This window comes from Macrotis lagotis, chromosome 5, assembly GCF_037893015.1.
Source record: "Macrotis lagotis isolate mMagLag1 chromosome 5, bilby.v1.9.chrom.fasta, whole genome shotgun sequence".
NCBI lineage: Eukaryota > Metazoa > Chordata > Mammalia > Peramelemorphia > Peramelidae > Macrotis > Macrotis lagotis.
In genome coordinates this window covers 81719132-81732679 of record NC_133662.1, presented here as the reverse complement: position 1 = coordinate 81732679, position 13548 = coordinate 81719132, and the positions used below count along the sequence as shown (strand labels likewise).

Sequence of the window (13548 nt, the reverse complement as noted above, 5' to 3'; positions counted from 1 at the left end):
TCTTTGCCCATGTCTGGAGGTGGGGATCTCTTCTTTGAGGCCAACCTTTTTTTTTTTTTTTTTTTTTTTTTTTTAGTTTGACTCTATGTCTCCTATCTTTTCCAGACTAAATGTACAATAGCCATTGAGAGATCTGATACCACAACTGATCAGTGTGGAAACTTTAATGGGATCTGAACCAATTTACCCCTTGTTAGGAAATTCAGTTCTCTCTCTTCCCTACCCTCTACCCCAAACTCTACCCCTTACCCCTATACTGGAGGTGTATCGTATTGATGCCTGATCTCTTTGGCTATAGAAGGATCAAACTTGATTGTTTGTTTCCCATGTTTGCTCTTCTTGTTGTTTTTCCATTTATATTCTATGAATGAGTTTGGGAGAAATCCTATATGATGAGGATTATTTGTGCCATAATTAAATTCTATTTTAGATATGCTATGTTTGAAAAATTGATAAAATAGCCACATGGAGTTGGCCAGCAGGCATTGTGGGATTAGGATTCAGGAGAAAGATTAAGATTGAAAAAACAAACACACACACACACACACACACACACACACACACACACACATTTAGGTTTTATTTAAATAGAGATGATAATTGATTGGACAGAAATTGATAGAGAAGAAAAGAAGTTCCAGAATAAAGCCTGGTTGAGTGTCTATTCATAGTGGGGAAGCTGATGTTCTAGCAAAGGAGATTTGGAAGTGTTCAGATAGGCAGTAAACCAAGAGAGAATATTTTTATAAAATCCATTGAGGAGAAGACCTCTTGAGGGGAAGTATGTGGTTAGCAGTACTAGAAGTGGAGGAGAGGTTAAATTGAATGAAGACTATATAGAAATCTTTAGATTTAGAAGTAAGAGATTGATCATTTTATACAGGGCAGTTTTTATGGATGATAATAGGAGCCCATATTTATAAAGGGGATGAAAAGCAAGTTGGAGCTGGGGAAATGGGCAACAAATGAAGTGAATACTTTGGGGGCATTTAATTGTGGAAAAGAAGGAACTTGAGGTTGAAAGTTTCAATACTTGAGGAAGTTTGTAGGTAGGAGTGATCTAGGAGGATGAGAATTTTTTTTTAGGTTTTTGCAAGACAGTGGGGTTAAGTGATTTGCCCAAGGTCACATAGCTAGGTAATCATTAGTGTCTGAGTTCAGATTTGAACTTGGCTCCTCCTGATTGGTGCTCTATTCACTGTGCCACCTAACCACCCCAAAAGAGGTGTTTTTCAAAGGAACAGATTTCTAGAAAAATAGTCAAAGCACAAACTGAGGATTTGTTTTGGCAAGGAAAAGAGCTTGTTCTTAAGACCTAGAAAAAAGAAGAGAATGGAGAAAGGTTTTAATGAATGGAGTAACTTAGGAAAGGTATATATTTCTTGGTAAAGTAAATGGAAAAAAATAAAGAAGTGGTATAGGAGGTAGAAAAAATAGGGGAACTTAGAGAAAGAATTGAGGTTATATTAAGGACAATGAATAGTTTTATGAGAGAATCTTTGGAAGGGATGCAAAGTTAGGAAGTGGTGATGAAATGAATTTCAGGTTTCTATATCACTAAATCATCACAGTTATCATTGATGATAGGATTAGGGATATGATCTTTCCTATGCATGGTTGAGATAAAATGAAAATATTGGTCATGGGAACTTAGAACACTTATGAACTGTCTTGACTGTGCATTCAGGATGAGATGTGCTTATTAAAATTACAAATATGAGAGCAGGGGTTTTTAGATAGCAAGGGAAGATTGTGAATGAAATAATGAATAACTTGGGAAAAGAAGGAAATGATTACTGACAAAGTAAATGGACATATTGTTCCTTGGTTCTTGATATACATCATAATTAAATTTAATGCAAGTATTTTTAAAAATGTATATTCTGCCTTTGTTTTAAAAGTTAAAAAAATGGGAAAAGTATGTGGAAAACAGTTGAACATAGCAATAAAAAAATTGAATATGGTTACTGCGAACTTAAAAAGAGAAGGTCCCGAATGATGATTATAAAGGAAAAATGGTAACCTAACAAGGAGTATTCCATATCTTGCAGGTTTTTCATATCACAGGAAGTTGGAAAAAGTTTGAAATAAAACTATCCATTATAAAAGGGAGTTGGCAGTTGATTGAATGGTTCTAGGGACACATGGAACTGGGAGATAGCAGAAGGACTATGGAGAAGAAGACAAGAATGGCAATTTTGGGAGCATAATGATAAGGAAAAATTCTTTTCATTTAGAGCATGTAAGCTGAATCTTAAGTATAGTGACAGTCAGAGTTGGGAATTTATCTGTTTTTGAATGGGGTGAGAAATGGTTAATCAGAGTCCTCACCATCCAGTGTCCTGTGATGTCTGCAAGGCAGGGCTTTATAATAGAATAATATAAAATTGGGCCAGTCAGATATTGAACCTTTGGTCAAGATCTTATTAAGCCTGTTCTTTAATCATTTGAGCTTATAGAAACCCAACTAATTATATCTATAATAAAACATATAAATCCAGTTATTTTATAACAAAAAAGCAATGATAGAATTTAATATCTCAAAAAATTCCTTTGGAATTTCAATATTTTTTCTTTTACTTAATAAAAAAGTATAAAGAGTTTGATATGTGATGAGAAGTTGTCATCATTCTGATATATTAAAGAACAGACTTAAAATTATTTTTATAAACAATTTTTTTTTCTTTAAAGGAAATGATTGTTGACAAAGTAAATGGACAGATCGTTCCTCGATATTTGATATATGACATAATTAAATTTAACGTAAGTACCTTTAAAAATTTATATACTATTTTTATTTTAAAAGTTAGGATGTTCTAAAATTATCAATATGGTTTAAATTGGAAAATAATTTTTGAAAATATTTGAGCTGAAAAAGTTATTAGTAATTCTGATAAATTGGGTTGGATGAAACTTCAAGTTTTTCTTTTTAAAACAATGTTCTTAAACAAATATGGAGTTCTTGTATTTTTTCCACTAGTTTCAAATAATGTTTTTTATTCAATATATGACTTCTAAGGAATTTAATATTGGATAAAATTTCATGTTGGATAAAATAAGAATTGATTGAAATACATAATTTCTATCAACCTTTTCAGGACATTGTACCTCTATAATAAGATTATTTTCTATGAGACTATTAAAAAAATAAATCACTCAACATCTCAATGTCCTATAATACTTTCTAAGACATTATATTGGAGAACAGGTGCCAATCTGTATGACAGAGGGGATTTGGCATGGAATTTCCATGTAGTATTGAAATAAAAGGATTATTCAAAATAATAATGGACTTAACATTTAAGTTATAATTTAAGTTACAAGATTAAAGAATCTCAAATTCTAGTTTTTTATAATTTAAAATTATAAACAAAACTAGTTGACATAAGTAATTGAAAAATCAGTGAACTTCGCTACAAGAGAAAAAACCCAGCATGAGAATTTTTTGATTATTATGCAGTTTATCAGAATTTCTTCTTTCTTGATTTAATTTTTGAGATATTAGCACGTTAAATCACATTTAATAGGTGAGAAAATTATGAAATTCAGACTAGAATATGCTATTTAACAGCACCAGTAGTAAAGCCTTGATTAAATGAAAGTTAATGAAAAGGTTAAATGAAAACTTTTGAATTAACCAAATTTAATTAAATTAAATGATAAAATTATTGTATGCTTATAATACTCAAAACCATGTTCTGTTGAATTCATTGAATGACCTCTGGTGAGGTTGGTGCTTTGGAAGTTGTATAATAAATATTTTTATTTGGATTGAGCAAGAAACAAGGCTATGACCATGGTGAGCTTACATTTAAAAAAAAATTTAACTTAAAAAAAATTTTTAACTCCATATTTTATGCTTCCCTTAGTTCCCTCCTCCATCCACTGAAAAAGTAACAATATAGTATGCATTATTTGTGTATAAACATGCAAAACATATTTCTACACCAGTCATGTTGACCAAAAAAAGATAATTAATAAAGTGAAAAAAATGTTTGGTCAGTTTTCTTTTTCTATATAGATAGGTAGATAGATAGATAGATAAATATAGATATATAGCATTTTAAGTTGTTTAGAATTGTTGTTGATCATTATATTTATTTTAGAAAAATTTTATTTATTTTTAGTTTTACAATTTTTCCTCCAATCTTGCTTCCCTCCCCCCACCCCTCACAAAAGGCAGTCTGTTAGTCTTTACATTGTTTCCATGTAATTCATTTTGATCACTTATATTGATCAGAGTAACTAAGTCTTTCACAGTGAATTATATTCATTAATTATGTTGCAATGTGCAATATTCTCCTATTTCTGCTAATTTTGAATCAGCTCATATAATTTTTTCCAGGTCTTAAACCATTCCTTTCATCATTTCTTACTAGACAGTTGTTTTCCATCACAATCATATACCACAATTTTTTCATTATTTCCATAATTGATAAGCATCCCCTCAGTTTCCAATTCTTTGCTATAACAGAAAGAGGTCCAATAAATATTTTTGTACATATAAATCTTTTTTTTCCTTTTCCTTGATCTTAAGTCCTCTCTCTCTCTCAGTCTCTCTCAGCTACATGCAAAAGTAAGTTTTTTACATTTACTTCCAAAACTTTTGAGTTCCAAATTGTTTCCTTTCTTCCCCCCGCCCCCAATTCCCCTCATTGAGAAAGCAAGCTATTTGATATTGGTTGGAAATGTGTAATCATGAAAAACATTACCACAAAAGTTGTGTTGTTAAAGTAAGCATAATTCCCTCCCTCTATCCCCCCAAGAAAAGAGAAACTGCATGAAAAATATAGTTAAAAAAGTTTACTTCAGTATATATCTTCAGACACCCATCGACTCTGCCTTTGGGATGGATAGCATTCTTTATCTTATGTCCTTCAGAGTTCTCTTGGGTCACAGCATTGCTGAGAAAGATAGGTCATTTGTAACTGTTCATCCTTCAATATTGCAGTTACTTTACATAAAGTATATTTCCCATTATTTTTTACTGAGAACATCCTGTCATCATTTCCCATAATAGACAAGAATTTCATCTCAATCACATGCCAATTTGTATAGCCATTCCCCAACCGCTGGGTATTCCCCCAGTCTCCAGCTCCCTACCACCAGAAAAGAGCTGCTAAAAGTTTCCCTATATGTATAGATACTTTTCTTTACAAATTTCATCTCTTGTGGAATATAGACCTAGTAGGGGCACCGTTAGACCAAAGAGTACACATGATTTTATATCCATTTGGAGATAGTTCCAAATTGATCCACAGAATTGTTGAATCATTTTGCAACTCCTCCAACAGTGCATCAATGCACCAGTGTCAATTTCACTACATCTCTTCCAACATCATTTTTCTGTCCCATTAACCAATCCAATATATATGTGGTAGAAACTTAGAATTGTTGCAATAGTGGGAAAGGACATTAAAAAACACAAATAGATTGCATTGTTGACCTAATCTGAAAGCTATTCCTATCTCTTGATCATTTATCAATTGGGGAATGGCTCTTATTTTTTATAAATTTGACTCAGATCTCTGTGTTTGAGAAATGAAGTCTTTGACAGAGAAACTTGTTTCAATATTTTCCCCTTATAATTGCTATTGCTAGCTATATTTCCTTCTATTCTATTTACCCCCACTCCCATTTATTTTATTCTCTCTCTCTCTCTTTCCTTTCACTCTATCTGTCCTCAAAATTGTATTGAATCTGACTACCCTTTCCCATGGTCTTCCCTTTTTTCTATTACCTACACCTTTCCTCCACTCTGACTGTCCTCTTTCTCCCATCCCTTTCCTCTCCTATTTTCCTTTAGGATAAAATAGATTGCTATACCCAAATGAATGTGTATGTTATTCCTTCTCTGAGCCAATCCCGATGAATGTAAGACTGACTCACTCTATCTAACTTTTTCCCTTCTTCCATTCCACTGCAAAACCTTTTTCTTGCCTTTTTATGTGAAATAACTTAACTCTTCTATCCCTTTCTTCTAATACCTTTCTTTCTCCTACATTAACTCCGTCTTTTTAATTCAAATTCAAATTTAGCTCCCGCCTGTACATTGTCTATATATGCTCCTTTTAACTGTCCTAATAAATGAGGTTTGTTTGAGTTAACATCTTCCATACAGGAATATAAGCAGTTCAGGATCATTAAGTCTCTTATGATTTGCCTTTCCTGTTTACCTTTTTAATGCTTCACTTGAGTCCTGTACTTGGAGATCAAATTTTCTGTTTAGCTCTGGCAATTTCATCAGGAAAGTTTGAAAGTCCCCTATTTCATTGAATGTCCCCCCCCCCCCCTTAAAGAATATATTCAGTTTTGCGGAGTACTTGATTCTTGGTTGTATTCCAAGCTCTTTTGCCTTCCAGAATATTATGTTCCAAGTCCTAGGATCCCTGAATGTAGAAGCTGCTAAATCTTATGTTATACTGGTTATATAGCTCCATGATATTTGAATTGTTTTTTCCTGGCTGCTTCCAGTATTTTCTTCTCACTTGGGAGTTCTGAAATTTGACTATAATATTGTTAACAATTTTCATTTCAAAAGAGGTGATGGGTGAATTCTTTCAGTTTCTATTTTTCTTTCTGCCATCCAAGTTTCCAGTTTCTATTTTTCTTTCTTCTGTCCAACCTTAGTTTTTTTATTTTTATTTTTTCTATATTTAATATTTTTTATTCTCATTTTGTACAAATAATGTTTTCTATGCAATAATAAAATGTTCTTGTTTTAAGAGTAAACAAAATACCCCCTCCCCCCAAAAAATAAAGACTTGCTTGAGAGATAAAGTAAAGGGGAGAAAAAAATTAAAATTAAAAAAAATAATAGTAATAATTGTAGGTATGGCCAGGTGGCGCAATGGACGGAGCACCAGCCCTGGAGCCACGAGCCCCTGAGCCCACATCTGGCCCTGTAGACCCAACAATTACCCAGCCGTGTGACATGCAAGCCACCCGATCCCCACTGCCCTGCAAAAACCAAAAAGAAGAAAAAAAAAAGACCCAAAATAAAATAAAATAGTAATCATAGTAGGGGTGGCTGGGTGGTGGACAGAGCATTGGCCCTTGAGCCAGGAGCACCTAGGTCCAAATCTGGCCTCAGACAATCATCCTGCTATGTGGCCCCAGGCAGGCTCCTAGCCCCATTTGCCCTGCCCCCCTAATAATAATAATAATAATAATAATAATAATAATAATAATAATAATAATAAAATGCGCTTCAGTCTTTGTTCCAACACCAACAACTCTGTCATGGGTGGATCACATTCTTTATGATAAGCCCATCTCAAAAGTTACTTCCATATTTTCCCAATGTTGCTATTGCTGATCGCAACTCCCTCCTTTCTTATTTCTCCACTACCATGCACTATATTTTCTCTCTCCTTTCACTCTGACTCTGCTGTAGGGTAGCTGAGTGGCGCAGCAGACAGATCCCTGGTCCTGGGGCCAAGAGGCCCTAAGCCCCCATACCACCCCTTAGGCCCAGAATCCACCTGGCCAGGACATCCAATCCCAGCCCCTTGCAAGAAGTAAAAGAGAAAATGTGTTATATCTGACAACTCTCCTCCCATGGTCCATCCTCTCCTTCCCCCTGTCCCCCTTCTCTCCTTCTTACTCCAGATAGCTATACCCCATTGAGTATATATATATGCTGTTTCCTCTCCTAGCCACCTCTGATGACAGCAAAAATTTCCTCATTCTCCCTTGCCTCCCCCTTCCATATCATTGCAATAGCTCATTGTAATAAAGAACAATCTTATATGAAATATCTTGGCCTATTCCGCCTCTCCTTTTTCTTTCTCCCATTACATTTCCCTTTTTTTCTATTGATTCCATCTTTACACCATATTTTATCTTTGAATTCAGCTTTCTCCTGTGCTTCAACTATAAAAACTCCCTCTACCTGCTCTATTAGCTAAGAGGGTTCATATGAGTATTATCAATGTTATTTTTCTGTGCGGGAATACATGCAATTCATCATCATTAAGTCCCTCATATTTTCCCCCCTCTCCTTCAATCTCCATGCTTCACCTGAGTCCTGTATCTGAAGATCAAACCCGTTCAGCTCTGGCCATTCTAACAGGAACATTTGAAATTCCCCTTGTTCATTGAAAGTCCATCGTTTTCCCTGGAAGAGGACATTGAGCCTTGCTGGGTAGTTCATTCTCAGTTGCATTCTAAGCTCTTTTGCCTTCTGGTATATTATATTCCAAGCCCTACGAGCTTCCAATGTAGTTGCTGCTAAGTCCTGTGAGATCCTGACTGCAGCTCCACGATATTTGAACTGTGTCCTTCTGGCTGCTTGTAATATTTTCTCTTTGACTTGGGAGTTCTGGAACTTGGCTATAATATTCCTAGGGGTTGGTTTTTTTAGGATCTCTTTCTCAGGGGGATCAGTGCATTCTCTCCATTTCTATTTTGCCCTCTGCTTCTAGGATATCAGGGCAATTTTTCTGTAGTAATTCTTTGAAAATGATGTCAAGGCTCTTTTCCTGATGATGACTTTCAGGTATTCCAATAATTTTTAAATTATCTTTCCTAAGTCTTGTTTTCCATATCAGTTTTTTTTCAATGAGATATTTCACTTTTTTTTTTGGTTTTGAAGTATTGATTCCTGATTTCTGTTAAATTCATCAATCTCCCTGAATTCTATTCTTTGTCTGAAGGTTTTGTTCTCCTCAGAGAGTTTTCTTATCTCTTTTTCCATCTGGTCAATTTTGCTTTTTAAGGCATTCTTCTCCTCCTAAGCTGGTTTTTAGCATGCTATTTTCTTCAGCATTTTTTTGGATTTCCTTGACTAAGCTGCTGACTTCATTTTCATGTTTTTCCTGCATCTCTCTCTCCTTTCTTTTCCCAGTTTTTCTTCTAACTCCCTCATTTGATTTTCAGAGTCCTTTTTGAGCTCTGTCATAGTCTGAGCCCAATTTCTGTTTTTCTTGGAGTCTTTAGATGCAGGAGCTTGTGCTTCCTCATCTTCAGACTGAGTATTTTGATCCTGCTTGGGCTCATTTGCAAAATATTTCTCAATGTTGTTCCTCTTGTTTCTCTGCTTGCTCATTTTCCCAGCCTGGGCCTGGTTTTGGGGTGCTTCCTGAGCTTTTGGGACCCTACCACAAGGGTCTCAGTGTGTGAGGCTCTGTCCTCCCTCCTGGTCTGTGAATGACCATAAGCGCCCCCCTCTGCCATGGGGATGAGATGGGGGGGGGCCCTGCTGTTCTATGGGGAGGCCTAGACTGCGATCAGGATCTGAATGTGGTCAGAGCCCCAGAGTCCTGTTCCAGGGGCAGAGGACAGAGCTCTGCAGTCTCTCTTCACTCCCCTCCCTCAGCTCAATGGGTTCATCCCTTGGGGGCTCCTGCTTACCAGTCCTGCCTGCTTCTGTTTCCTGGATCTGGACTGCCTTGGTTATGCTACTTGCTGTGTGCCCTGAGGGCTGGGCTTCAAGTGCTCCCTCTGGCAGAGGTCTCCCACTGTTCCCTCAATTTGTGCCCGGTGGTCCCTGGGGCGTAGATCAGGAGACTTCCCCGCTGCTGTGAGCCCTGGCTCCCAGAGCCCTGGGGCTGCCTCCGGGAAGGTGAAGTTCTTTCGGGCTGGTGGGCCACCCCTCTGGCGAGCCGCCCCTCCGGCCCCGGGGAGCAGAGCCTTTCTGCTCTTTTCCAGGTTACCTTGAGTAGGAGAACAGCCTCACTGGGTCCCTTTGTAGGTTCTGTCTCTCGAAAGTTTAGTTAGAGTCCTTAGCTTATGAGTTTTATGAGAGAGCTTCTAAGACAGGATCCTCTGTTGTGGCCATCTGGGCTCTGCCCCCCAACCTTACCTTTAATAATTTTTATTGAAACAATAAACCATATTTTTTAAATTTGTTGTTTTAGTGAGAGCTCTGCAGTAGGTCAACTTTGTTTACTAAAGTATTTAGTAAACCCATAGGGGGCTGCATAAAATCTGGGCTACATGTGACCCACAGCCTGCCTTTTGGACAGCCCTGTTCTAGGATATCTGGGCACTTTTCTTGCATTACATCTTTAAAAATGATGTCTTTATTTTTTGGGGGGGTTGTCAGTTCATGACTTTCAGGTATACCAGTAATTTTTAAGTTCTTCTGTTGGATCTGTTTTTCAGGTCACTTGCCTTTCCAGTGAGATATTGCACATTTTCTTATAGTTTTTCATTCTTTTGGTTTTGCTTATTGTTTCTTGATTTTTCATGAAGTCATCAGTTTCCCTTAGTTTCATTCTACATTTTAAGGAATTATTTTCCTCAGAGAGCTTTTGTATCTGTTTTTCCATTTAATTAATTCTGCCTTTTAAGGCATTCTTCTCCCCATTGACCTTTTGGACTGCTTTTTTCCATTTGACCCAAACTACTGCTACTACTACTGCTACTACTATTACTACTACTACTACTACTACTACTACTACTGCTACTGCTGCTGCTACTGCTGCTGCTGCTGTTGCTGCTGTTGCTGCTGTTGCTGCTACTACTACTACTATTACTACTACTACTACTTTTAGATTTTTGCAAGGCAAATGGGGTTAAGTTGTTTGTCCAAGGCCATACAGCTAGGTATTTATTAAGTGTCTGAGTCCAGATTTGAACTCAGGTACTCCTGACTCCAGGGCTGTGCTCTATCCACTGAGCCACTTCGCTGCCCCTAAGATATGATTTTCTGCAGGTTTTTTTGTATCTCCTTCTCCAAGCCGCCGGCTGGTTTTTCATGATTTTCTTCCATTGTTCTCATTTCTTTACCCAGTTTTTCCTCTTCTTCCTTACTTGATTTTCAAAAAAAATTTTTGAACTCTTCCATAGCGTGAGTCCAAGTGATATTTTTCTCAGAGGTTTTAGATGTAGAACCTTTGACTCTTTTATCTTCTGAGTGTGTATTTTGATCAATAATTTTCTGTGGGTTGGAATTTTTCCTTCTGTTGTTTGTTCATTTCCCCAGCCTCTGGCTTGATTTTAGCTCTTTGTTAAGGTAGGGCTCTGCTTCCAGAGTGGAGGGTACACTGTCCCAAGCTTTTGAGAGTTTTTCAGTTGTTTTCAGGGATCCCCTCCCCCGGGATCTGCCAGTTGTTAATTCCTCCAAGGTCTTATGAGAGACTGTGACTGCTTTCCTGCCCATGAGTGACCACAGTCTCAGGTCTGTGAGTGACTTCCTTTCTGCCTTGGAACTGTGCAAAATGGCAGAAAACTCTTTTGTGCTTCTGTTCTTTTTCCTGAGACTGAGCATGGACTGTGACCTTGATCTGAGTATGGGCAAAGCAACAGAGTTTCGCCTCAGGAATAGCAAAGAGAACTCTGCATTCTCCTCTGACTTCCTTATGGTCTGTGGGCTGAGCATTCTGGAAGCAACTGCTGGGTGGTTCCTACTGGATGACTCAGACTTGCTCCTGGTCCCCAGGGACCAAATCTGCATTGAAATCTGAATTGGTCTGTGTTCTGCACTTACTTTGGTGTGGCAGTTTCCCTGCTGACTTTCCAAGTTGTCCTTGGCAATCCTTGGGCTGAGAGGTCTAGAAATTGTCACCTTTGATTGCCACAGACATGATCTGTTCCCCGATGGTTAGAGGTAGTTTGTTTCCAGAACAGTTCAGGCTGTCCTGCAGGCCCTTTCTATCAGTGCAACAGACCCCATGGAAAATTGTTTCACTCATTTTTTTTGTGTATTCTGCCACTCTAGAATTTGGTTAGAGTCATTAATTATAGGTATTTGGAGTGGTTTGAGGGAAAGCTTGTGGGGAGTCCCTGCCTTTACTCTGTTATCTTGGTTCCCACCTTTCTATGATTTTCTTAGGGTATATATTTAGTAGTGATATTGCTGGGTCAAAGGGTATGCACAGTTTTGTAGTCCTTTGAACCTGGTAACAAAATGCTCTCCAAAATTGTTGAATTAGTTCACAATTCCATCAACAGTACATTACTTTGTACCTAGTTTTGTATACTTTCTCTTACTTATTTTCCTTTTTTTCTTCTTAACTATTTTTTCGGTTATTTAAATCTGATTTTATTTTTTAATAAAGGTTTTATTTATTTTGAGTTTTATAATCCCCCCCAATCTCACTCTTCTCCCCCCCCCCCCAAGGCTTGCTAGTCTTTACATCATTCCCCTAGTATGGGATTGATCTAAGTTGAATGTGATATGAGAAATCATATCCTTAAAGAAGAAAAATAAAGTATAAGAGATAACTTTCATAAATCCTCAACATTTCTGTATATGACTAGAAAGAAGCAGCAGAAGGAGCTAGAAAGAAATCCTATTCAAAGTAACCTCAGACAATATAAAATACCTGGGAGTCTACTTGTCAAGGCAGACTCAGAAACTTTTTGAAAACAATTGCAAAACAATTCTCACACAAATAAAATCAGACTTAAATAACTGGGCAAATATCAGCTGCTTATGGGTAGGCTGAGGAAATATAAAAGAAATGACAATTTTACAAAAATTAAACAACCTGTTTAGTGGCCTACCAATCAAAATTCTAAAAAATTACTTCATTAGTTAGAAAATATTGAGTCAGTGAAGAAAAGTACAAAAGAATATAGTTTAGTTCTACCAGATCTAAAATTATAAAGCACCAGTCATCAAAACTGTCTGGTATTGGCTAAGAAATAGAGTGGTGGACCAGTGGAATAGACTAGGTGCAGTAGCAGGAAATGATTATAGTAATCTGCTGTTTGATAAACCCAAAGAGTTCAGCTATTGGGATAAAAACTCTCTCTTTGATAAAAACTATTGGGAAAATTGGAAGTTAGCATGGCAGAAACTTGGATTAGACCAGCATCTCACACCTACCAAGATAAGATCAAAATGGATACAGGATCTAGACATCAAAAAATATATATATATATATAAGCAAACTAGGAGATCAAGGAGCAGTTTACCTGTCAAATCAATGGAAAGGGAAGCAGTTTATGACTAAGGAAGAGATGGAGAATATCATTAAAACTAAACTAGATAATTTTGATTGCATTAAATTAAAAAGCTTATGCACAAACAAATACACTGTAACTATGATCACAAGAAATGTAGTAAATTGGGAAACATTTTTTATGACTAGTCGTTTTATCAAAGGACTCATTTCTAAAATATACAGGGAACTGAGTCAAATTTAAAAAAAAAAAGACAGGCCATTTCCTAATAGAGAAATGGTCAAAGGATATGCTGCAAAGGTGATTTACAAATGAGGAAATCAAAGCAATCCATTTTAATATGAAAATTGCTCTAAATCACTAATTATTAGAGAAATGCAAATTAAAACATCACTGAGGTACTACCTCACACTTCTCAGTCTGGCCAATATGACCAGAAAGGACAATGATTAATGTTGGAAGGATTGTGGGAAATCTGGGACACTAATACATTGTTGGTGGAACTGTGAATTCATCCAACCTTTCTGGAGAGCATTTTGCAATTATGCCCAAAGGGCAATAAAAATGTGCATACGCTTTGAACCACTAATACCACTACTGAGTCTACACCCTGAAGAGATTAGGAAAAAGGGTAAAAACATCACCTGTTCAAAAATGTTCATAGTAGCTCTGTTTGTGGTAGCAAAGAAATGG

General features: G+C 36.6%; 1 protein-coding gene across 1 annotated transcript in view; it reads left to right on the top strand.

The window, feature by feature from the left end:
- Positions 1 to 13548, top strand: part of RNGTT (RNA guanylyltransferase and 5'-phosphatase) — a 403735-nt gene that overhangs the window by 113854 nt on the left and 276333 nt on the right. Inside the window, exon 10 of the mRNA XM_074187132.1 lies at positions 2692 to 2763. Within this exon, the coding sequence (XP_074043233.1) occupies positions 2692 to 2763 (72 nt within the window). The remainder of the gene's footprint in view (positions 1 to 2691; positions 2764 to 13548) is intronic.